The sequence below is a fragment of the Loxodonta africana genome, chromosome 9 (genome assembly GCF_030014295.1).
Source record: "Loxodonta africana isolate mLoxAfr1 chromosome 9, mLoxAfr1.hap2, whole genome shotgun sequence".
NCBI lineage: Eukaryota > Metazoa > Chordata > Mammalia > Proboscidea > Elephantidae > Loxodonta > Loxodonta africana.
This window is the reverse complement of record NC_087350.1, coordinates 108,546,443-108,573,419: the sequence shown is the minus strand read 5'-3', so window position 1 is coordinate 108,573,419 and position 26,977 is coordinate 108,546,443. Positions and strand designations below refer to the sequence as shown.

Sequence of the window (26,977 nt, the reverse complement as noted above, 5' to 3'; positions counted from 1 at the left end):
GGAGTTAATACATGTAGTTTCAATAAAATATCAGTACGTTAGCTAGTCTGGGCTTCATTTCCAGCATTCACTATACCTCCACAGAGAAAATAATCTGAATGGACTTAACAACTTTTAAAAGTTATTCATTTCCTGTTGTTTAAACACTTGTCCCAAGCTTTAAAGAGAAGCTTATAAATGATAATCAGGGAGGTGATAAAGAAGAGTTAGTTAATCAAGCAACTTCCAGGGTATAGGAGTGAATTATTGATCTAGTATTGACACGTATTATAATCCTCTTTATCAACAAACATCACTTCCTGACTTTCTAATTATATGAGAAACTACCTCAGGTACTGGACCATATCAGGCTGAAGTGGGTCCATAAACTTGCCAAAAAGGTTGGATGAGAAAATAATGCACACACCACCACCCTCCCCCCATAAACTTATGGAAGTTGAGATGTTAAGAGACTTTTCAAAATGTATAACTTGGCAGGTGCTCTAGGTTAAAATTTCATTTAATACATGGTGTTCATAACAACATTTTTCACTTCTAATACTTAACACCTTGCCTTACAAGTTTGAGAGCAACCATCTCTTCATGGAATTTTAAAGCTGATGTGTCAAAGAATGGAGCATCTTAAAACTGAATAGTGTCCACTGACTTCAGATCCTGTGGCAGGCTGCATAAGGAACGACAACCACAGATGAGATAATAAACAAGCCGTGGACCATGGTTAACAGAATTACTAAAGTGGCAAACATGAGAAGGAATTCACCATTCTTTATCAAAGAAGTTTATGGGTTGTTTCTATCATATTCACAACCTCACTCATAAACTTGAAAGCTACTTACTAGGTACGCTATTCAAAGAGTATCTCATAAACAGAACCAACCACCCTTCAAATGACAGATACAGAATGTTGATGTTATTATACAGGGCCCATTTTTTTTTTTTTTTATTCTTAGGCTATGAACTGCTCTGAAAAAAATGCCAACAGATTTCGCTGTGCTATTAATCTTGCTGCAACAATTACGTCTTCTGTGTTGCTGAGACTACCTTCACCACCTAACATGAAACTCCTCCTGAGCTTCAGCTGGCACAGAAAACAGCCAGTTTCTTATTTAGAAAGAATTTAGTTGGTAATGGTTCAACTAGGGATTATCAATGCACAAAATGGCATTGATTCTAATACTCACATAAGCACAACCACACTCTTTCTATAACTTTTGTCCAAAATATTAGTTTTACAATTTTTTTTTCTCCACTTGACCCTCTCTATAAAAGATAATATATTTCCAATTAGTGCAACTCAAAATATACTGAGAGTTCATGAACTTTAGGTGGGCCATGGAATATAGAATAAGTGGATGGCTACTCATGATTATTGAAATATTTGAGGGAGTAAGGGAGAGAGAGAAGAAAGAGGGACAAGGAGAGGGGGAGGAAGATGTTTACCCTGCACTTCTTGATTACAGGCTGGTCTATAGCATGCCCATTCCATGAGCCAGGAGGCAGCCAAGATTTCTCTACTTTTCAGGAGAAGCGACCGCAATAACATTGTATAGAAATGTCTGATAGCCTCTCATCATGTAGATGTGCACAATCTTACATACAGAGCTCATTTAATTCTACCCCTGATTACGAGGCCACAGTCAACCTTGGAAATGTCACCTATACAAATCTAACTTGTAAAACTTACTGACATGCATTATTTCAATAAATATTTATTAAAAGCCTGCTTGGAAGCATCCCTTGTGCTAGATGCTAGAGATAGCAGCATCCAAAACGAAATAAAACAAACCCACTGCCGTCAAGTCAATTCCAACTTATAGCAACTCTATAGGACAGACTAGAACTGCCCCACAGGGTTTCCGAGGCTGTCACCTTTACGGAAGCAGACTGCCACATCTTTCTCCCGCAGACTGGGCCGATGGGTTTGAATTACTGACCTTTCAGTCAGCAGTGGACTGTTTAACCACTGCACCACCAGGGCTCCTGATACCACTACAGATGAGTCAAATACCACCCCACCCTCACGGGACAAGTAATATAGATTTCAGTCCTATTTAAAATAATCACCAAAAAATAATTCAATCTCAGTATTTTATTCTTAACCTCTTTATTATGATCATTCGAATGGTTAGAATTAAAACAATAGAGCTATTCAGGCATGGAAATACTGAATAAAACTCTGAGTGGAAGAAATTTCATAAAAATGGGCATTTCTACATGTGGGTTCATATAGGGGGGGTTTGAGTTCTTTTTTCCTCTTCAGACTCTTGCAAAAGTTGCCATTAAAGGCACATCTGATAAGGCAATTTCAGCAAAGAGCACACTCAGTAGGAAACAACTAACTAGAGGACCAAAGATGTACCCTCTTTGAGTCTTACTTTTTTTTTTTTAATACGAACTTTGGAACTTGTAGGCCGTCCCACTTAAAGCTCTTGCTTTTAAATTGCCGTTTGTTTTTACACCCAATTAAACTGCCAGTGTAATGAAGAATTGTCCAACTGTGTAGAACTGTGAGGATCTTCTCACTGCTGCTCCTGCAGTCTTAATTTGCAGGTGCTTTTGCCTGAAATAAGAACTTAAAGTCACCACCTCAACAATAAGACCCGTAAAGCTTCCAACAACTGCTCTTCAAGACACGCAATGAAAAGAAACTTGCTTCACAAAATGGCCCTCCCGAGTAGAGCAAAGGGAGTCGTTCTCCTTTAATAATAAGATATCTGGGCTACGAAAAAGAGATTACCATGCCCCTGATTCTCTGGTAAAGGTAAAGACCACATACATGACGGGCTTGGTGCCTTTGAATTAGCTCAGCACTTTTAGTAACAGAACAAACGGAACTGACATTAGACTATTCATTTTCATGAAAATATACTGTATACAAAGCTATGAAGGGTGCTCAAAAATTCTTTGAATGATTTTCTCAATGATAGAGGACTACTTCCTTGTTAGATAATTAGGATGAAGGTGAAGGATCTCAGTAATCTTTATCAACCAGAGGTCTGAAAGAGAAAGTTACGGGGTCATAAAACACTGACATGACTGAATTCACACACATCCGAAACCACCAGTCTTGACCTCTGAACCTCCTGTGGTTGCCTTAGACAAACATTTAGGAAGCCAACCTTTAATCAACATTTTGTGGGGGGACATTATTCCCTTCTATGCAGGAGACCCAGGTTTGATTCCCAGCCAATGCACCTCAAGCACAGCCACCATCCGTCTGTCATATTGCTACGATGCTGAATAGGTTTCTGCAGAGCTTCCAGACAGACTAAGAAGAAAGACCTGGTAATACTTCCAAAAACCATCCAACGAAAACTCCATGTATCAGAACATTCCAATCTGTAGCCGATCATGGGGATGGCATAAGACTGGGGAGCATTTTGTTCAACTGTGTATGGCGCCACCATGAGTCAGGGGCATACCTGATGGCAGCTAACAGCAATGTCTTCTTTAACACATTACCTCTTTCATAATCATCCATGTCTTTTCCATTCCAACTCAACCCACATTTTTATGTTCTTTCTGCTTTCTTTCTACCCCCACTGAGAAGAAACTCAAGGATGGTGAAAAAATGTCTCTTAAACAACCAATTCAGAGGCCCCTTTTGCTACAGTTCGGATATTCATACATCCTAACCTTTTATTAGGGATCCTGGGTCTTACCTACAAAAAAATTCAATCCCTGTATTCTTCCATGTCACATTGTACCTTTTGCAACACAGCATCAAAGGACAACATGAAGCAGTGAATAGGGAACAGGATTTGGAGTCAGAAGACCTGGGAATCAACTACATTTAACAGCAATGTGAGCTTGGTAACATCACTTCAGATCTTTGGCTTCTCTGAACCTTAGCTCCTCCACAAGGCACATGGACCCTTCCTTAGCAGGTAGTCAAGTGCTTAGCAGTCCCCTCTTTCAGAGTATGAATCCCTTGGAATCGTTGGAGGGAACAACTATACATAGATACTGACACATCCCCAAATTTCCTTGCATTTTTGGTGATACTTCCGTAGGAATTTTTTCTTTTATTTTTCCAACAAAAGACTGTTTTTTTAATGTTTTCTCATTAAGAAAAGAGATCTGAAGATCTCTTAAATGTTAATTTTCACAGATGAGCCATTTAAGGGAGCAGCCCCAGCCACTCCCGTCCCATGCCTTGCCTCTTCTCTGCTTTGATGCACATGACAGCAGATCACTCACAGAGAACAAGCTCAGAAAATCATCCAGTGGATTTTGGTAAATATTGACACGGAGCTTTAGGACTAGATTATATTAGAATGAAAATGCTGGATCCACAGTGTCTTGAGGAATAGGTTATTTTGCTTCAGTGATGGCGGTGATGGTGATGATTTTTCACATGGAGAGAGAGGAGAGAAGAAAAACTGGCCTTTAAGGGAAAAATTACCAATACAATTGGGTCAATGGGGGAATGCTGTGTAATCTGCAAAACTGCCCTGTTATAGGAGAAAGTGGTTGGGTTTACTACAGGTGTAACACGGTATGTTAAACAGAGGAAGAAGAAAACAGGGCTAAGATGTTCTCCATCATTTAGGGACTTGGACTTACCAACATTAGGCAAAGTCCTTCTCAAGTCTGAGCTTATCAGTGTGGGAGTGGGCAGGTCATTTACTCATGTAGGTTCAACTAACATACCGGCACTGATACGGACCACTAAATTTTTTTTCTTTTCAATCATATGTAAAATACAATGTAAATTTTCTTTCCCTTGGTCCCAGCCCAGGGGCAGGGGCAGGGGCAGGTGTTTTAAAGTCTGAAGATTATGAAACTTTAGAGACCTAGTTTATGGAAGAATCTTTGGGTGGTACAAATAGTTAAGACACTGGCTACTAATTGAAAGGTTCAAGTCTACGCAGAGGTGCCGCAGAAGGTAGGCCTAGAGGATCTACTTCCAAACAATCAGCCACCGTTGCTTAGGGGGCGCTAAGTTTATGTTAATGGTGGTATACTGATTTGGACAAGGACAGCAAACATGGTTATACAACTGGAAGAATGTGATCGATGTTACTGATTTGTACATTTAGAAAATGTTGAGATGGTGTATATTTTGTTAAGGATATTTTCACCACAATTATATAATTATACACACACACATATGTGGAAGCCCCTGTGGCATAGCAGTCAAGTGCCGCAGCTGCTAACCAAGAGGTCAGCCGTTCAAATCCACCAGGTGATCCTTGGAAACTCTACGGGGCCATTCTGCTCCATCTTATAGGGTCACTACAAGTCAGAATCGACTCGACGGCAGTAGGTTTGGCTTTTTTGGATTTATTGAAACCGTATGGAACACAGTTCTACTCTGACACACGTAAGGTCACCATGAGTCGGAAAAGACTCCACAGCAACTGATAAGTTTATGGGAAATGAGCACAAAACTCTCACTTTTGCAAATTTTACAAAAACATATAACCAAGTGGACACACTGCTAGGCCCTCCCAGGTACCTAGAAGGGGTCGTGCAAGTGAGGGCCTGGACAATGAATCTTCCTGAGCCACAGGGAAATCTGCCTCTGTCTCAGCCCCAAACTAGGTCTTCTCTCCACCAAGCCTAGACAGATGTTCTAGCATCAGAGTGCAGCACCATCGTGGTGGGGGAGGCACTGTGATCACTGGATAACATTAAGAAGAAAGGCCCCTGAGCCTGATAACGCTGTTAGCGTGAATCCAACCAGGCTGGCTGAAAATATTTCCCATCAACATTTTCATCACTATGCTGTAAAGTATGTTTATTTAAAAAAAAAATATATATATATATATATATATTTGTTTGGTTTTAAGTTATCAGGGTCATATTTTACAACATGTTGGTAGGAAATGAAGAAAAGACTGGCCCCAAACCCAGTCCTACTGAACAAAACCCTAGTCCTAGTGGGCAGCATTTAATGTCCTCACTGGTGTTTTGTAGTGGGTTTATGGTAAATCATCGTGAAAAATAATTTAGGTCAGCATGAACACTTCCTCATAGATGGTGATTTATCTGTTTGTAAACTGAGATGAGGGAATTCCATTTTCTGTTGAGCCAGTGAGTGCTAACTTTATTAATGCATCTTTGCAACAGAGATTAATGGGGCCCACAGTAAGTCAGCGGTAGCACCTGATGTTAGTTTACGACAGGCTCTGCAAGACCTGGAAGTTCAGATCTATCATCATAGGACATGCCTAGAGCCTGAGTGTAAATAAAAGGCTCTTCAGGGCAGGGTGTTAGGCCTTACAAAGTAACACATTCGAGAACGTTCTTATTTTAGAGTGTATGCTAATGGCTTTTTCTCCAGACTAAAACACCTCAACTCCCATTTTCTAATAAATAAATATTTTACTGTGAAAATGCATTTTGCTTAATGAAGTCTGTGAAGGGAGAAGATGTTTTAAGATATTTTACTAGTACATTTTCATATTTAGCTATGCTTTTGCATTTCTACCAAGAGCAAAAAGGAGTCCTAAAAAATGGTAAATACAGTAATAACTCCTTGCTACTATTAGTTGGGAAAGAAACAAATGGGGGTATTACTTTGAAAGTAATTACTTCAGATCCTTTATTACATCATATTTTCTCCAAACTCAAACAAAGTAAATCCCAAATCTTCCTGTGAATGAAATATAATATTCTCTTGAAACGTTTTCCTCATCAGAAAAAATAAAAAACTGGGCTTAATTTATCTGTCAGTTGAGGTGTCATATGTCAAACACATCTTACATTTCAACAAACCTTACTTGCATATTGACGGAATGCTCAAGGAGACAGTAGTTCTTACCTCATGAACTAGCTTAGAAAGGTGTAAGCTGAATTCCTGCAAAGGCACTTTTCTTCTAAAAATAGACTTCATTATTGCTAATCACAGTCGGTATGGATAGCTACCTTGTCATTTTAACCAAAATTATGATTTCTTGTCATAGTCAGAGATTATAGCTTCCTGGAAGGTCAGTTAAAAACCAGCTGTCAAGGAATCGATAATGACTCTTGGCGACCCCATGTGTGTCAGAGTATAACTGTGCTCCACAGGGTTTTCAGTGACTGATTTTTAACAAGTAGGTTGCCAGGGCTTTCTTCCAAGGCACCTCCGGGTGGACTCAAACTGCCAACTTTTTGGTTACCAAGTGAGTGTGATACCATTCACACCAACCAGAGACTCCTTCCTTGAAGGCAGGCAAGAGTAATGTTTTTCCATCTTTTTATTCCCAGCACCCTGGCATAGGAGCGAACCATTAATATCAGGTAAAAAAAATTCATGAATTAATACAATTTGCTTCTCACACAGTACACACTTATCCCAGAGGTAGTGGCAACACATTCTGATATTTCTGATCTTTTTAAAAAATAAAAGATTAAATGAAGCAGTTCTGGAGGAAAAAAAACCCAGAAACTTCTTTGTTAAACTTGTCATTCATCCACTTAGCCAAGAGATGTTAATTGAAAACTTACAGCACGCCAAGCACTGTGCTTCCTGCTGTGTGTAGAGTCTTGGGCAAAACCAAGCTCTGTTCTCGTGGAACTTCTAGTCTAATCAAAGCTCATCTCAGTTTCTCTCTGCGCACTCCCCAATCACTAACAGCAGGATGGTACTCACATTTCACATAAGAGGAGCCCATGGCGGCCAAAGGAGTCCCTGAGCGGGAAAAACAGTTAACATGCTTGGCTGCTAACCAAAAGGCTAGCGGTTTGGGTCCACCCAGAGGTGCCTCAGAGAAAAGACCTGGTGACCTACATCTGAAAAATCAACCACTGAAAATCTTCCAGAGCATGGTCGTACTCTGACACACATGGGGTCACTACAAGTCAGAATCTACTTGACAGTACCTGGTTTAATACAGCGGTCAATGGCGACTCACTCATCTGAACCACTGGATGACTTAGTGCACAAGGTACCCTTACCTGGTAGCAATTTTTTTTTCTAGCCTTAGAAAGTCAGTTTTATCTGTTCCATAAATTCTGCTTCACAAATAGGGCAGCACGCTTTAATCAAAATAATTTTAAATCAACTCTTGATAACGACAATTATAGCACTGATAGAAATAATATTGGTGAGTATAAAGAAAACCACAACAACAATTCACATTTACTGAGTGCCTGGAACTCTGGTAAGAACTTGATGGGGGAATCATCTCAAATCGAGGCAGGAAGTCTTCTTATCTCCAATGGACACAAGGAAGCTGAAGCTTAGAGAGGTTTAAGAACATGCACATAGCCACAGAGCAAATGCTCTGGATTTGAACTCAGGTCTGTCTGTCTGCAGGACTTGAACTCTTAACCATATCTCCTGTCACCTTACACACCAAAGGTTATAACAGAAAATCTAAACAAAAAAACTGAAACACCTTTTTTATTAACTCTTGAAATGTTGTATGATTTCCCTGTCTCTTCTAAAATATATAACTGATGATTTGCATTTTCATAAGCATTAAAAAACAATTAGATTTTTATCTATTCTGTGACCTAGAACACCAATTACCCATTGGCACCGAGTAAATTCTGACTCATAGCAACCCTACAGGACAGAGTACAACTGCCCCATAGGGTTTCCAAGGCTGCGATCTCTCCAGAAGCAGACTGCCACATCTTTCTCCAGCGGAGCAGCTTTTGGGTTTGAACCACTAACATTAAGATATAATAGAAAAAGAAATGTATTTTAACTATGGCCTGAGTGTGACATGCACAATCCAAGCAATTGACTACCCGGCCTAATATATGCTGTTGTTAGGTGCTTTTAAGTCAGTTACAACTCATAGTGACCCAATGTACAACAGAACAAAACACTGCCTGGTCCTGCACCATCCTCACAATCCATGTTCTGCTGCTATTCATTAGGTTTTCACCACCCAATTTTTTTAATAATTTTTATTGTGCTTCAAAATCAAGTCAGTTTCTCACATATAAACTTATATACACTTACTACATACTCCCAATTACTCTCCCCCTAGTGAGTCAGCCCGCTACCTCCTTCCAGTCTCTCTTTTTTGTGACCATTTTGCCAGCTTCTAACCCCCTCTAAGCTCCCATCTCCCCACCAGACAGGAGATGCCAACATAGTCTCAAGTGTCCACATGCTGCAAGTAGCTCACTCCTCATCAGCATCTCTCTCTAACCCATTGTCTAGTCCAATCCATGTCTGATGAGTTGGCTTCGGGAATGGTTCCTCTCCTGGGCCTATAGAAGGTTTGGGGACCATGACCGCTGGGGTCCTTCTAGTCTCAGTCAGACCATTAAGTCTGGTCTTTTTATGAGAATTTGGGGTCTGCATCCCACTGTTCTCCTGCTCCCTCAGGGGTTCTCTGTTGTGTTCCCTGTCAGGGCAGTCATCGGTTGTGGCTGGGCACCATCTAGTTCTTCTGGTCTCACTACCCAATCATTTTAGTTGATCGCCAGGTGCTTTTCCCCAGTCTGTCTTAAATTTGGAAGCTCCACTGAAACCTGTTCACTATGGCTGACCCTGTTAGTATTTGAAATACTGGTGGCATAGCTTCCAGCACCACAGCAACTTGCAGGCCACCAGAGTAGGGCAGCCTGACAGATGAGTGGCCTAATATATATGCATCATGAAAAGCACAATATGCATGCTAACACAACATTAAGCACAAATGTAAGGGGAAAAAATGTTAAAACTATTGGTATTGCATATGAGAGACTGAGGCACCAATAAAGGATCTTCAGTCTTTCAAAGTAACGATAATAACAGAGTATTGACAAGGGAGGTTAGCCATTTTTTCAAACTCCCATTATTTCCATGCCTACAGCTGTTTTTGAGTCCTTTAGACTAAGCAACATCTTATAAACCACAGGGAACTTCTTCCCTATGTCTCTTGACCTCCCCATCCATCACCATAGCTCTCAATTCCTTTCATGAACATTAATTGAAGGACTATATGCTGGGCACTGTTCAAGATGCTGGAGACTCAGGAGTGGATGAAAGTGTTGAAAGAACTCAGCTTTGATTGTTTGATGAAGGGAGGAGAAGAAAATTAACATTTTTTTTTAATTAACTTTTATATTTGAGGCACTGTACCACGTTTTACATACATGCCATCAGTTTCTCAAGACCACCCCTCAAAAAGCAGCAAGGATTATCTACCATTCTAAGGATGAGAAATTTGAAGTTTTAACTTAATTAAGGTGTCTAAGAGTCCCTGGGTAATGCGAGTGGTTTGCACTTGACTACCAACTGAAAGGTTGGGAGTTCAAATTCTCCCAGTGGCTCCATGGAAGAAAGGCCTGGCAATGTGCTTCTGTTAAGACTATAGCCAAGAAAACCCTATGGAGCTCAGTTCTACTGTGTAACACATGGGATCGCCATGAGTCAGAATTAACTTAACTGCAACAGATGTGCTTTTGGCTTAATTTGTCTAAATCCATGCAGATAGGAAGTGGTAGATGATTGATATGAACCCACGTGTAGCTACAAAGATGATTCTCTTCCCACTGTGGTTGACTCTATTTCACTCTCTTATATAGTTCCTTTTCTATCTGCCCTGATACTACAGTTCTCAATTGTGATGTCCATCTTACAATGGCCACTAAAATAATGATCGCTTTCGTCTGTCACATGCAAAGTGAGATTAATTCCGCCTGAATGGTTTCTTACCTCATCGTATGTGTCTACATAAACTTATCTATATACGCCTATACATATATAAATTCATTCCACGAATATCTGTGGGGTGCCCAGTAAATGTCAGGAACGTTTCTAGGTCAGAGAAAATGCAATGAGATTGCATACAAATGTGAAGGACACACAGCTTGTATATTAAAAATTTCAAGAAATAAAGAGTACGATTTCACATAGTGAAAAGTACTAGGAAGCAAATTAAAAGGATTCTACAGCCGAACTGGAAACCCTGGTGGTGTAGTGGTTAAGTGCCACGGCTGCTAACCAAAGGGTCGGCAGTTCTAATCCACCAGGTGCTCCTTGGAAACTCTATCAGGCAGCTCTACTCTGTCCTATAGGGTCGTTATGAGTCGGAATAGACTCGATGGCACAGGGTTTGTTTCGGGTTTTACAGTCGAACTGCCCACCTTTCGGTTAGCAGCCTGACCTCTTAACCACTGCGCCACCAGGGCTCCACTACTCATAGTACATCATATGCAAAATCAATGCATCCAAATATAACTTCCAAAAGGAGCTTCTGGTTCATGAGCTAATATTTTCCAATATACTGAATTTTCTAGTTATCTGATAAATGATAGATCTGTGGCTTTCCACAGAATTATACAAATACACAAGCAAACAAAAAGAACTATGTATTCCAATGCTTAGAAGGTAAAGAATATCTGAGGACTTTTAATATCAATTTGCTGGGCTCACTCATGATGTGTAACATCACTCTTTTAAACAGTTCTTTTCTTATAAAACAATAATAAAAAAAAAAAAGTAGGATATCCTCTGTGAAAGCCCAAGGTGTAATCAAATTTATAACCTAAACATACACATCATCAGGCAGGTGAGGAAACATTTAATAGGGCTACACTTGTGGTCAAGAAGGAGCCCTGGTGGCACAGTAGTTAAGCACTCAGCTGCTAACCAAAAGGTTGGTGGTTCAAACCCACCAGTGATGACATGGCAGAAAGACCTAGTGATCTGTTTCCATAAAGATTACAGCCCTGGAAATGCTGCAGGGTCGTTCTGTACTGTCCTATAGGGTCACTAGGAGTTGGGATCAACTAACTGGATGACAATGTGTTAGCCGTCAACATCTGTTAGAAAAAAAGCCACTGTGTTAAAAGATGAAAATTCTATTTAATGAAATGCAAAGCTTAAAAATCAAGGCTAAAGTTTAACAATACAAAAAAAGTGGGATATGGAAAGTGCTGAGATGCAAATTAAAAACACAGGCTCATTTGGAACGATCAAAGATAACATTGTCTTGAAAGTTTACTGCTATCTCTACTAAAAGATATTAAGTATACTAACATGTATGCCATCATACTTACGTTTAATGCAGCATTAATTCACAAGTCACTGTTGTTTTTAATTTTTTTAATAAGATAAAATAAGTTACTTGCTCTTCTAAGGAGAAATGTAATTAGGATTTTGATAATTAAACCCTAGATGAGGCATTTGGTATATCCATGCCCCAAAGCCCAATAAATTATGCATGCACAACTTTTAAAACTACATCATAATTAGTAGCTTAAAATAAAACTCATTTGGAGGAAACTTAATTTCTAAAAACTCCAAATTTTATCAATGAAAGCCAACCAAATATCCAGTTTTAAAGTAGAAACACCAATTATGTATAAATGACTATGAATTGCTTGATATATTACTTTAAATAAAGTATTTTAATATACTTCATTTGCAAATTTCAAGTTAAACACAGATGGTCCATGTTAATTTTGTCACGTGATTTTTGGCTTGTGTAGGTGAATCTTCTTAGCCACGGAAATAAGCTTCTACTTCATTTTCTTCTAGTACGACTCTTTTACTTCCTCTCTACTCTGAGTGCTTCTCACACTAGCTCTGCCTGATAAAATCCTACACATTCTTCAAGGCTCAACCCAGGTCTCCTCACTTCTATAATGCTTCATTCAAGTAGACCTTTTGTACACGTTGTACATGCCCAATGCACTTAGGCGTTGCTTCTCTCGTGTCATGGTCATCTGTATACTTGGCAACTGGAAGAATATCATGCTTCAAAGGCTATGCCTTCCACATCCAAAGTCAATATCAAACTGGCTAAAACACTTTGCCACAACAACACCCAGTAGAGATCACTTTTGACTAGTTAAAGCCCAGAGAACCCTGGTTTGACTGAGCTGTATGGCCAAGATCAAATCATTTCCAACTCTCTGGACCTTGGTTGCCTCCCTCACAAATAAGGAGATAAGGCTAGGTCATCTCCAAATTCTCTTCCAGATCTATGATTTCCATGGTTCTGTGAACAAGTCAATCAACGGTAAACACTCCTAAGACTCTACATTTATCACACAATATAAAAAATATTTGAATATGAGGCCCCAAAAGAAAAGTGTTATTATTTATTTATAATTTTTATTGTGCTTTAAGTGGAAGTTTACAAATCAAGTCAGTCTCTCACACAAAAACTTATATACACCTTGCTAAAACCAAAACCAAACCCAGTGCTGTCGAGTCGATTCCGACTCATAGCGACACTATAGGATAGAGTAGAACTGCTCCACAGAGTTTCCAAGGACGCCGGGCGGATTCGAGCTGCCAACCTTTTGGTTAGCAGCCGTAGCACTTAACCACTATGCCACCAGGGTTTCCCATACACCTTGCTACATACTCCCAATTACCCTCCCCCTAATGAGACAGCCCACTCTCTCCCTCCACTCTCTCTTTTCATGTCCATTTTGCCAGCTTCTAACCCCCTCTACCCTCTCATCTCTCCTAGTGTTATTATTTAAATGGAATGATGTATAGGTGGGTTCATTCTCTCTGAGCACGATAACAGTTCAAAAGAAGGTAATATGCATCACTGACATAATGACCCTCAGAAGACAAACCACAGGAAACGTGAACAGCCTCAGCTCACACGTCTACTTTCACCCACGTATTACCAGTTTTAATGTGTCTCCTTAATAGTGTCTCCCATGGAACTGTCCACATGGCTGCCTGTTTTGGGGAACACTGGTTCCTAAAGAATAGATATTTTTAAGTGCTAAAAACTGTACTACCGGAAAGTCAGAAGTTTCTGTTTACATAAATGGCTCTCCCCACCACCACCTCTTTCGAGCCTGGGAACAGACAACACAGGAAGGCTTTACCATGTTGGTCATCAATTCATTCCAAGCACTCAACTGTTTCATAAGCCATTTCAAGTCATCTTCACTCAGTCTCATAATTGCCAGCAAGTTTGTTATGTGTTGGCCACTCTTCCTTTTGTTTCAGGCTTTCATAAAAATTCTTTTGTGTGACAGTCAAGCAGCTGTGCTTTGTTCTTTAATGTTCCTCGCCCGGGTCCCCAGCCGAGACCACTTTATAACATAAACGGCAAAGTACCATTTTCACAGCGGGGACAACTGTGTTCATCTTCAAAAAGAGGCATTAATAAAATGAGACTGTAATGAACATGCTAATTCTGATAGCAGAGTACCGCGCAATGGCAGACAGACTTGACTGCCTTCTCCCTGAAAGACTAAAAGTTTTTTTTTTTTTTTTTAAAACAACAGCTATAATGGTTTACGTTTTTTGAAACAGACGTATTGTGCAAACAACCCTCTCTGTTTCCCAATGAATTGCCTGCTCTGTCTCATCCGACTGCTCACTGCGTGTTTTACTATCTCAGTAACAGTCACCTTCAGGGAACGTATTTTTTCCATCTTGCATGTACTGACTTCCTGAAACAGGCCTATCACGGAGTCACAGAAGGCAAGAGAGAAGTGATCTGAGTGATCACCAATCCAATGCCTTCATTGTACAAGAGGCAAAAACAAAAAAAGGAAGGAGGAGGGAAGGAAGGAGGAAGAAAGGGACGGAGGGAGGAAGGGAGGGAGGAAAGAAGGAAGGAGAGAAGATAATATGCTCAAGATGTCACAGCAAAGTGACAACTTGAAGTCAGAGTTGGAACTCATTACCTGACACCTACACTTGGGTACTTTGCACATTTTCTTATGTCTTAAAAATGATCAATCACAATACAATGTATTTATAAACAGATACTTAGAAACTGATTAATTGTAAAATATATTTATATGTAGAGAAGACATTCACATAACTATATTTAATGAGACATGTTTACTAAACTAGGTAACTATAATGTCTCAGATTTATTTGGTAAGCTAGCTTTTTTAGACAATCATTATACTTTAAATATGCTGTATGCAAAAGCTAGTTTCCTATTAGTAAATAAGAGAAATGATGTTATATATCATACCTGGTTTTGCTGTGGTAGTTAGTGGCGGTGATGGTGGTGGTTTGTGGAACAATGTTATTTGGGAATGGGCAAGTCCCTGAAAATAACCTTAAAAACGACATATTACATGCTGTTTCGGATGGCATAAAATGTGTATTTTCTGATTACTACCCTTGATTTCAAGAAATATGACATTTAGAGAATTGGAAACAAAGTTGATTAAAATTTTCTAGAATTTTCTCTTAGAAAAAGGGAGTTATGTGAGCAAGAGGAGGGGATCTTGATGCCTCTTTTCTTGCCCAAAAGAGGCAGTGCTCCTCGACAATTAATAGTAAAAAAAGTCTATGGAAAGAGAGATTTCATTTTCCCTACCCAGCGGCTGATAACATGTATATGAGAGAATATTTCCACTCCACTTATCATTACCTGGATTTATATGATGAGTTTTCCTGTTGATGTCTTTGGTCAGGAAGAAGTTGGGGCCAGTGAACCAAAGGTTCAGATGGAACCAATGTCATATGGATGAACAATTCTTCTTCTTAAAATACCTTCTCCGGTCCTATGCCCACCCCTCGCTGAAGGCCTAGTATCTAATCCATATTCCTTAACAGCATTGCATCACTAGGTAAGACTCAGTGCTTAATAACCTCTTGGTGAGATCTTCGGTCTGCACCTAAAGTTCTGCTTAGAAGGAGAAACATGCTCACCATGGGTATGCTCAGCCTCCTAAAGTATTTGCTTGTGTTTCCATACTGGGGCACCAAAAAAACTGAAAAAGTAAGCCAGAGACTACAGGTACCAGGTTCAACCCCTCTTTCCCCCACTTCTTCTTCCATCAACTGCATTCTACTTCGTACAAATGGTAATGGCCAAATATGTCATTCCAGGGCAGGCTCAGCCCAAGCTTGTCGTTATCCTTCCTTATGAAAACAGTCTTTGAAAGCCAGGGTAATTTGAAACCAGCTACTGAGGGAAAGTTTTCCCTGAAATACTCCCTCCAATGCACATGGGTGGTCAAAGTATTATTTCAGTGTCTTCTGCATTAGCCACACAAGGCAGATGTTTGAATCTCCAATTAATTGGGCTCTGCAGTAGCCTGTGTGAAAGAAACTACTGATCTCAATCCAGTCCACTTAGACAAAGCCCATCGTGACAGTTGGCACATTTTTTGGCATTGTCAGCAGAGTAGGGAAAAAGCAAATGACCCATGTGGACAGAAAAGGCATTGGCTGAGGGCCACTGGACAGAGAGCACAAAGTAGTCTTCATCTAGGGCAGAGCAGGGGCTTCTGAGCCTGCCAACAAGCTCCGTAAAAGAAAGTGAACTTAAAATGGACACAAAGGTCATCAACAGGGGAAGAAGCCCATTACATTTATCTAAGCGTTCAGGATGATCATATTCTATGAAAGTCAGTTTACCACTAGAATATTTGTAAGACTGTTCTTAATAGAAATATTACTAGTTAGTTGGAAATTTTAAAATGAAAAGATAACTCTAGAAATTTTAAAGATAATTCCCAACCCTGTTTATTTTATCCTACAAGGATCTATGAAAGTATTCTCTCTCTTTTTTTAATACTATATTTTAAGGCTCTGTTTAGACTACTTTTCCATGATCCAAAATACCTTTGAGGTTTTTCTCATGAAATATTTCCAAAGCTTCTAAATATACTCAGAAGAAAAAAAAATACTCAAGAATAAAAAAAAAATTATAGGAAGGGTTTATTCCTAGAATCATAAATGTTCACACAAATGTACTTACATGTGACAAATGTTCACATAGAAAGTCAAGGTCACTATTAAAATGTTCTGATGCATTTGTTGCACGGTGGGCTTGTTGGATAAAGGGAGATGAGATGGTGGATAAGCGGCAAAACTTATATCCACGTGAATATCAAAGTAAAGTGGTATTTTCCTCTGACATGTCATCTTCATCAAATGCATGACTACGTTAAACCAGATAACTGCAATTATTTCTTCTTAAGTGATGCAAGATATTTAGAAGGCAAAAAAGTTCGGATAAATATTTTTCATTGAACCTTTGTAGTACACTTTCTACATAATAGCATTAGTTGTAAATCAGGTGAGTAAACGGAGATTAAAATGTAAAAAGGATGGCCACGGATATGCCTGATTTTGCTTTCGATACAATTGCTTCTAACAGCTCTGGTGGCATAGAGGTTTAGCACTTGGCTGCTAACCTAAAAGGTTGGCAACTGAACCCACCAGCTGATTTGCAGGAGAAAGACGTGGCAGTCTGCTTCCGTAATGATTACAGCCTTGGCATCACTATGGGGCAGTTCTACTCTGTCTAGGGGGTTACTATGAGTCAGAATCGACTCGACTGCAGTGGGTTTGTTGTTTTTGTAACATGACTATAATGTTTGGACCTTTTATTTAAAATTATTTGAAGAAATATATTTTATTAGTTATTCTGTAGTTTATTTCTTCAAATCACATATCTACCAAGTAAATTTAGCCTATATGCATACTTTCTGTAGCATGTATGAATACAGACTCTAGGATCCTTTCCAATTCTAAAGTCTGACTTTTAATTTCCATCTGCTCACCTGTTCTTTTTCTTGCCATTTTTTTTCCTAATGCCTAATGTCTGACATTCTTTTCTAAAATCTAACTTCTAACTCCTGATTCCTCATTTTTCCCCTAATGTCTTCTTCCTGCTTGTTAGACTTTATCCCTTTCTCTACCTTTGTGAACAGCTGAAACATATTTAGAATAAAACTCACTGACATGGTTCAATTATCATTAGATCACAGGCTATGGTTTGTTCTCTCATTGCTTGGACTTACTCTCCCTTGTGAGTTGGAACTGGCTTAAATGTGTGCCTATGAGTCCATCTTGGGTACAGATGACCTGCACTGGGGCTCTAACCGCTGGACTATGGTGGCTTCTATGGGGTAAATCATTGCACGGTTTCCTGTTCCACCTTCTATGAAATTCATGGTTTCTTATCAGCTTTTCTGGTAGCTTCAGGTTCTGAGCTATTGCACGTGAACAGTTCTAGAACGTCATCTGTATGCAGACAGCTGATCAAGCTCTTCTTTCTTCCACCATCTTTTACATATGCTTCTGCCCTACTGGGCGTTAAAACTCCAGCCCTAAAGTATATACCCCATTTGCTTACTATCTTGGACACTAAGATAACAAAGAGGCTCCTTCTGGGGATTTCCTACTCATGTTAGCACCTAGAAATTACCCCTTCTTATTTGCAAGGCTGACTGTATATGTCATTTATCTGCAGACATTTTGCCATCATTTCTATGTGTTTACAGTAGGGTAGAGGACTTTCTGCACCAGTTTAGCTTGCCATTGTGGCTAGAAAAGTTGCCCAAATCTGATTTCTCTGTATCTTAGTAACATTCTCTTTCATGAACTTAAAAGATAAACACCTTGTCCATATCTTCCCTATAACTTAGTAAGGTGGTTATTCATATTATTTAAAGTATCTTTTATGATGTATATATTTAAAAAATCACATTTTCTAGGCTTACTGGATTAGCTATTTTTCTATTAGATATTCTGTAGTTTATTTTTGCCAACCTCATATCCACCAGGTAAATCTGGCATCCCTGACTAGGAACTATGCACTTGTAAGAAGTGGGTTATTGACAAGATCAGGAAAGTGGAGTTTTCTTGGTGGTACCAAGTTGTGGTGCCAAATAGATCTGGAAAGAAAAATGTTTCTGATTTTATGTAAGACAAAAATAAATTCCTCACTGGGGAAATAAAAAAGAAATGTGGAGGAAATGTTTCTAATCTGTATATGTTCAGCTGTGATTGTTAAATTTTGATCCTTCCTTTCCAATTTCCTTCATCTTAAGAAATGCTATTCTCCTTAATGCTAGCTTTAAACAAAATGAAGCTCAAAGAAACAAAGCAAAACAAACTAAAAGTATGTGGGAGACAAAATAGGTAAAGGCACAGAAGTGTTAGGCTGGAAATGGCATAGGCGAGGCTACCCAAACCAGGCAATGGCCGTATCTCTACACACAAGACTGAATTAGAGATAGACAGCCCAGTATCAAGCACTACCCTCCAGCACTGTGGTTCTAAAGGAAGGCAGAAAGCAGACACACTAAACTGAAGATTTGACAAGGCAGCCCATGTTTTGGTCAAATTGAAGAAGCAACACAGTTGGGGTTACAGAAGGGAACTTAAGTTCTCACAGGCATCAACAGACGGTGGCTCAAGAAAAAGCAAGGAATGAAATACAAACTGTTACATAAAGAAGAAAGGTGCCTTTCTCGTTCTTGGTTCTGACCAGCCGCTTAGGGGGAACTCATTTTTACTTGGAGTTGTTCCTTTCATTTTGCAAATGTCAATGTAACATTAGTAATTTGTTAAAAACATAGCTGCTGAGCTAGGTATGAAAAATCCATGCACAAGTCATGCTAATATACAAAACAAGACTACCCTGTTTTCTCCTTTAGGATCTCTACCGAAAGTCAGAATGGTATCTGGCATATGAAATGAGCATTTCTTTGGGCTTTTCCTTCCTCTCTCTGATTAGCATTTCTTCAAGACCCATCATGAGAGGAGGTGCCCTCTGCCTATGTAAAAGTTTGACCCTTATAAAAATTTCATTTCAATTCATTTTCCATTTATGTGCCATGCCCATGCTAGCCCTCTTCATGGCCCCACAAAAGGACACCTGAAATACAGAATTTCAACGACAGCACATGCAACAACCTTGTCCTTGCGCACTTACCACGTAAAACTGTGAGTCTGGTGGATACGCTTATTTCTCCCACATTATTCGAGGCCACACATTCATAAATGGCCTCGTCCCGAGGAGTCCGTAAGGGTTGTATTCTGAGAACTGATCCCGATCCATCATCAAACTCTATTACCTATTAGAGGAAACAATAGCTGTCACAGATGTTGTTACAATTGTCTACCTCTCAGCTAAACCTCTTAACGCAGCGGTGGGCCAACCATTAGACTTGGGATAAATTCAGCAGAATTTTGAGACTAAATTATGCTACAATGGTGAAACAGAATATGTGGCCTAATTTAATGACTCTTCTACGGAACAAAGGAAAAGATATGAAACAACATATGTAAAACTGTAGATTTCTGGTAGCCACCCAGGGTTTACTCATGAAAATATTCTAGTGTGTATACCTAGGGCAGTTTGACTCTATTAATTCTGCAGGAGACTTTCTAATGATGGGTAAACTCTTAAGATTACTCTGTCTCTGACAGTACATGTGCACTATGGATTCATTCAATAATTGGACTATAGGGTGAAGGATTAATGCAGGCCACCATAGATAGCTGTTGTGGTTTAAAGTGCCTCATCCTTAACGGTATAGACAAGCGAGCCATGAAGAGCAACTGCATAAATCTAGCACTTAGGCAGCTAACGGGGTGGCTTAACCCAACAGCTGATGGCCTACATTAATTTTGCCATAAATCATGCCAGTATTTGTTCGAGCTTAGCTTTTTCTGCATTTTGAGGACATTCTTGCTGTAAAATGGAGGCTTGCTTCACCAGGCAGAAAATTAATGCCTGAAACAATAATCCTGATTTTGCCATCGCTACAGACTCTACTCCCAAACAGTTCAGCAACGCTGGTCATCCTAGGTACTTGTAAGCTAATCCAAGTACTATTTTAAAAAATGATGATAATGACACTGAATATGTATATTAGATTATAACTAGGCTGTGTAGTTTCAGCTGCTTATGGAGATGCTCTGTGTGGTTTTTTTTTTTTTTCCTTTTTTCATCTCCCTGTGCGTAAGACTTAGATGTGCCTAACTTGTGAATAAATTGAGAATGCCTTATTAATGGTTATGGGGTGCTCAATCCCAGATTTGGTATTTGAGTGTATACGCGCTAACATTTGGAAGGAGACTGAATTATTTTTAAAAAATGTCCACTTCAAGTCCTTTGTGCAGTCCATATGTGTTTTAAATTCACGAAGATATCCAAAATGCCTCTTTCCTCAATACATCACAATTTATTTCCAACATATTAAGCACACATTTTAGAATGAACCTATGGCACATTTTAGGGGACAAAAGTTTCACAGTTTCTGGATTCTTTGTCAAATATTCCACTATTTCAAAAAAAAAAAAATTATAAGCATCCTGCTGTTTGATGTTGAGTAATGTTTAAACATCTTTAATACTAATTTGAATGTTGATTGAATTATTATTAAATGTCATTTTATGCTTGCAATTCTAAGCTGTTTTCTAGATTCGAGGCTGTCCTCTTACAACAAACAAAAACCATATCAAACATGGCAAATTGACACTGAAATTTCCAATTTCAAAAGCTCTATTTGATAGCTAGTAGCAATTATGCGTGAGCCCTGGTGGTGCAGTGGTTAAGAACCATGGCTGCAAACCATTATTCTGGCAGTTCGAATTCACCAGCTGCTCCTCAGAAACCCTATGAGGCAGTTCTACTCTGACCTGTAGGGTCACTGTGAGTCAGAATCAGCTTGACGGCAATGAGTTTGGTCTTTGTTTTTTTTGTGTGTGTGTGTGATTATGTGAAGTCCCTGGGTGGGACAAACGGTTAAGGTGCTTAGCTGCTAACCAGTTCCACTCAGAGGTGTCTCAGAAGAACAGACTGACAATTTACTTCCAAAAAAATCAGCCACTGAAAATCCTATGGGGCACAGTTCTACTCTGACACACACGGGGTCACCAGGAATCGGAGGTGACACCACAGCAACTTTTTTGTTTGTTGGTTTGTTTAATTGATTACGTATTTCACTGGGGTCTTTTTGGGTACCTACTAGGGGTCAGACATTGCATTTGGCTGGGGACAGAAGAAGGGGAAAAACCAGTCACACCCACTACTCTCACGGGTTGTATAAACTAGGGGAACCAGATGTGTCCGTAAGTACGTATATATGCCGTTACAGACACGGAAGACTTTCTACCCAAGACTTGATACTATTTGATGGAGGTGCTTTGCGTAAAGAAAATGAATTCCCCCGGATGTGTTTATATGATCCTCATTAAGAATTATGTACTAGTCCTAGCCAGGGCAATTAGGCTAGACAAAGAAATAAAGGGTATCCAGATTGGTAAGGAGGAAGTAAAGCTATCACTATTTGCAGATGACATGATCGTATACATGGAAAACCCTAAGAAATCCTCCAGAAAACTACTGAAACTAATAGAAGAGTTTGGAAGAGTCTCAGGATATAAAATAAACATACAAAAATCACTTGGATTCCTCTACATCAACAAAAAGAACACCGAAGAGGAAATAACCAAATCAATACCATTCACAGTAGCCCCCAAGAAGATAAAATACTTAGCAATAAATCTTACCAAGGATGTAAAAGACCTATACAAAGAAAACTATAAAACTCTGCTACAAGAAATTCAAAAGGACACACTTAAGTGGAAAAACATACCCTGCTCATGGATAGGAAGACTTAACATAGTAAAAAATGTCTATTTTACCAAAAGCCATTTATACATATAACGCACTTCCGATCCAAATACCAATGCCATACTTTAAGGGAATAGAGAAACAAATCACTAATTTCATATGGAAAGGAAAGAACCCCCGGATAAGCAAAACATTACTGAAAAAGAAGAAGAAAGTGGGAGGCCTCACCCTACCTGATTTCAGAACCTATTATATAGCTACAGTAGTCAAAACAGCCCGGTACTGGTACAACAACAGGCACATAGACCAATGGAACAGAATTGAGAATCCAGATATAAATCCATCCATGTATGAGCAGCTGATATTTGACAAAGGACCAGTGTCAGTCAATTGGGGAAACAATAGTCTTTTTAACAAATGGTGCTGGCATACCTGGATATCCATTTGCAAAAGAATGAAACAGGACCCATACCTCACATCATGCACAAAAACTAACTCCAAGTGCATCAAAGACCTAAACATAAAGACTAAAACGATAAAAATCATGGAAGAAAAAATAGGATCTACCCTAGGAGCCCTAATACAGGGCATAAACAGAATACAAAACATTACCAAAAATGATGAAGAGAAACCAGATAACTGGGAGCTCCTAAAAATCAAACACCTATGCTCATCTAAAGACTTCACCAAAAGACTAAAAAGACCACCTACAGACTGGGAAAGAATATTCAGCTATGACATCTCAGACCAGCGCCTGATCTCTAAAATCTACTTGACTCTGTCAAAACTCAACCACAAAAAGACAAACAACCCAATCAAGAAGTGGGCAAAGGATATGAACACACATTTCACTAAGGAAGATATTCAGGCAGCCAACAGATACATGAGAAAATGCTCTCGATCATTAGCCATTAGAGAAATGCAAATTAAAACTACGATGAGATTCCATCTGACACCAACTAGACTGGCATTAATTCAAAAAACACAAAATAATAAATGTTGGAGAGGCTGCGGAGAGATTGGAACTCTCACACACTGCTGGTGGGATTGTAAAATGGTACAACCACTTTGGAAATCCATCTGGCGTTACCTTAAACAGTTAGAAATAGAACTACCATACAACCCAGAAATCCTACTCCTCGGAATATACCCTAAAGATACAAGAGCCTTCACACAAACAGATATATGCACACCCATGTTTATTGCAGCTCTGTTTACAATAGCAAAAAGCTGGAAGCAACCAAGATGTCCATCAACGGACGAATGGGTAAATAAATTGTGGTATATTCACACAATGGAATACTACGCATCGATAAAGAACAGTGACGAATCTCTGAAACATTTCGTAACATGGAGGAATCTGGAAGGCATTATGCTGAGCGAAATGAGTCAGTTGCAAAAGGACAAATATTGTATAAGACCACTATTATAAGATCTTGAGAAATAGAAAAAACGGAGAAGAACACATACATATGTGGTTACAAAGGGGGGAGGGAGGGAGGGAGGGAGAGAGCTTTTTATTGATCAATCTGTAGATGGGAACTGCTTTGGGTGAAGGGAAAGACAACACTCAAAACAAGGAAGGTCAGCCTAATTGGACTGGATTAAAAGTAAAGAGGTTTCCGACATAAAATGAAAGCTTCAAAGGTCAGCGAAGCAGGGGCTGGGGTCTGGGGAACTTGGTTTGAGGGGACTTCTAAGTCAATGGGCAAAACAATTCTATTATGAAAACACTCTGCATCCCACTCTGAGTTGTGGCGCCTGGGGTCCTAAATGCCAACAAGCGGCCATCTAAATTACATTAATTGGTCTCAACCCACCGGGAGCAAAGGCAAAGGAAGAACACCAAGGTCACACGACAACTAAGAACCCAAGAGACAGAAAGGGCCACTTGAACCAGAGACCTACATTATCCTGAGACCAGAAGAACTAGTTAGTGCCCGGCCACAATCGATGTCTGCCCTGTCAGGGAACACAACAGACAACTCCTGAGGGAGCAGGAGACCAGTGGGATACAGACCCCGAATTCTCATTAAAAGACCACACCTAATGGTATGATTGCGACTGGGGGAATCCCAGAGACAGTGCTCCCCAGAACTTCTGATGGCACAGGACAGGAACCATCCCCGAAGACAAATCATCAGGCATGAAAAGGACTGGTCAGTGGAGGGGAGAGAGATACTGACGAAGAGTGAGCTAATTAAATTAGGTGGACACGGGAGAGTGTGTTGGCAACTCTTGACTGGAGGGGGGATGGGAAGATAGAGAGAGAGGGAAGATGGCAAAATTGGCACGAAACGAGAGACTGTAAGGGCTGAGTCAATAGGGGGAGGGCAAGTGGGAGAAGGGAGTAAGATGTATGTAAACCTACATGTGACAGACTGATTGGAATGGTAAATGTTCACTTGAAGCTTAATAAAAATTAAAAAATAAAAATAAATAAAAAAATAAAAGAATTATGTACTATTTAGTGTTATAATTTAATCTTTGTTACAAGATTTTCCTCAAGAAGCCATCATCACTACCAAGAATGATGTCAAGTTCCTCTTTGACAAAATAAATCAATTTTATTTAAACCAAAAACCTATACCAAAGATGAACACGTGCCTTATTTTTGACATGATGCAGAAAATATTTCCCAAAGATGACTTAAAATATTACTCTTCCATTAAATGTTTAGATCACTCTATTCGATTCTCAAACAAGTACCATTTTAAAATACACCATTTGTAAACTACAGCCCAGATGTTAAGTTTCACCACTGTAATTGATTAGGTTTTTGTGCATTTGTGCCATCTATTGCTCTGTGAGAACTTGTGAACAATGAGTAAAATCAGACAGTTCTGAATGGTGTAGTCACTGTGTTTCTTTTAACTAATCTCGTTGTCGTCCAGGGAATTCCAGCTTGCAGCAACCCTTTAAGACAGAGTAGAGCTGCCCCATAGGGTTCCCAAGGAGTGGCTGGTGGATTCAAACTGCTGACCTTTTGGTCTGCAGCCAAGCTCTTAACCACTGCACCTAATTGCCTTTTAATCTGCCAAATTGTGAATCAGGCCATCAGGTGAGAAGGTGAGTTTTATAATCTGGAGCAGTTTGGGGGTCTTGATACCCCTAAGAATCACGCTATCCTCTTCATGTCTTAAATTATAGGTTTGTTATTGTGGGCTTCTTCCAAGCCTTCTCTATGTATATTACTATCTCTTCCCCCTCCCCGCCCCCCCCCCCCCGGAATGATCAAATTTCTAAACCATCAGGCTCTTCACACACATTGAAAAATAATCTCTGAATTACGTTTCATCATGTTCAATGCACTGAGCTTTCCTGAAGAGAATCAATTTCTTCAGTAAGTGTATCTATAATATCAAATTATTTGGGTGTGTTCTTTCAGTGTAATGCTCTACATGAAGAAACGGAAGGAAACCTCATTCAAGTTCATGCTACCTGCAAAACACAGGTGCAGGCAGTAGGGGACAACTCCATCCCCTGCTCAGCTTCCAATACCTTCCTCTTGGTAACGGGAACCTGAATTCCCTTTGGGAAAACACTGTCCCCTCATTCTATGCCATGGGGCTGATACCATTCCTAGTAAGACAAACAAATTTTGCTTGGCTTAAATTAATTAGCCGATACCATCCATCTGTCCACACAGATTGGATCCAGGATTGGCATGTAACTCAGTTAAGAGCCAATGAGACAGGAAACTTCTGGAAGAGACAAGCTATCACTCATCCTGTAGGGTTTGTTGTGTAAGGATGTGAGGTTACATCTTGCAACCTTAAGGGGAAGCAGCCTGAGGTTGAAGCTGGCAGAGATAGATCCTAGGAACACCATTTGAGCCCTGAAACAAGGAGAGACAAAAGCCAGCCACTCGAACCCCCAAAAGCCCTTTCTGAAACACCCATTTTGAGTCGAGTTTTCCATCACAAACAACATAAAGAATGCCCACTGCTACGCCATAGTTATATCAGAGTAAAACCAACAAGTTAAAAACAACAACCAAAAGCTAAAAATACACTCTTCCCCCAGAGAAACAGAACAATGGACCTAATACCTCAAATCTCTGATTGCTGACTTTCTTTCCCTTTTTGTTCCAGACGATTTTCGGTCTTGGGTCTCCTGAAGCTTGGCAAATGAAAGAGGCAACTCCACCAGAGACCCCTGTCTGATCCACGGGAGTTCGTGTAAACCTTGGAGGTGCTGAAATAAAAGAAATAAACATCACAATGAAATGGAAAGCTGAAACACGGACTCTTACTCCCCCACTTCTGCTGCTTCTCCCATAGTCCTCAACCCTACTTCCACCCATATCTACATCCATACACGAATGTACTAGAATTATGAAATTTGGAGCATGCCTTTAACTTCTGAGGCCAGTTTGAAGGGCAGGGAGGTAGCTTTCTGGTCAAGTTACCTCTTAGTGCTTTTATTGCCAAAATCTGTATTAAGGCAGAGATCCAGTAACATTCAAATAGCAACATCACACATTAATTTTTATTACCAGTATTAAAAAAAAAAATCCAATTTGTCCTCTGTAACAAAATGAGCTCATCAATCACAGTGAGCAAAATTTGAGTTCTTTGCTTTGATGCAGCTATCAGGACATTGCCAGAAAGCAGCACTGCCACCACTGAGCCATTAAAATTAGTGACATTTAAGAGAAATTCGAGGAAACTTTAAAGAGACAAGAAATACAGCCCTGAACTAGACGGTTTGGCCAGAAATAGAGATGAGGGCAGGCGGATGCTAAAATGACTCTCTAACCCAGATATTGTGGGCTG

General features: G+C 39.7%; 1 protein-coding gene across 18 annotated transcripts in view; it reads right to left on the bottom strand.

Moving 5' to 3' along the window:
* Positions 1-26,745, bottom strand: part of PTPRD (protein tyrosine phosphatase receptor type D) — a 354,453-nt gene extending 327,708 nt beyond the window's left edge. For all 18 annotated transcript variants that reach the window (XM_064290506.1, XM_064290507.1, XM_023545268.2 and 15 more), the window contains exons 1-2: positions 26,251-26,745; positions 19,551-19,692 (exon numbers count right to left, since the gene is read on the bottom strand). In XM_064290506.1, coding sequence (XP_064146576.1) covers positions 19,551-19,692; positions 26,251-26,517 — 409 coding nt within the window. In that variant the 5' untranslated portion in view covers positions 26,518-26,745. The remainder of the gene's footprint in view (positions 1-19,550; positions 19,693-26,250) is intronic.
* Between the last annotated feature and the right edge of the window lie 232 nt (positions 26,746-26,977).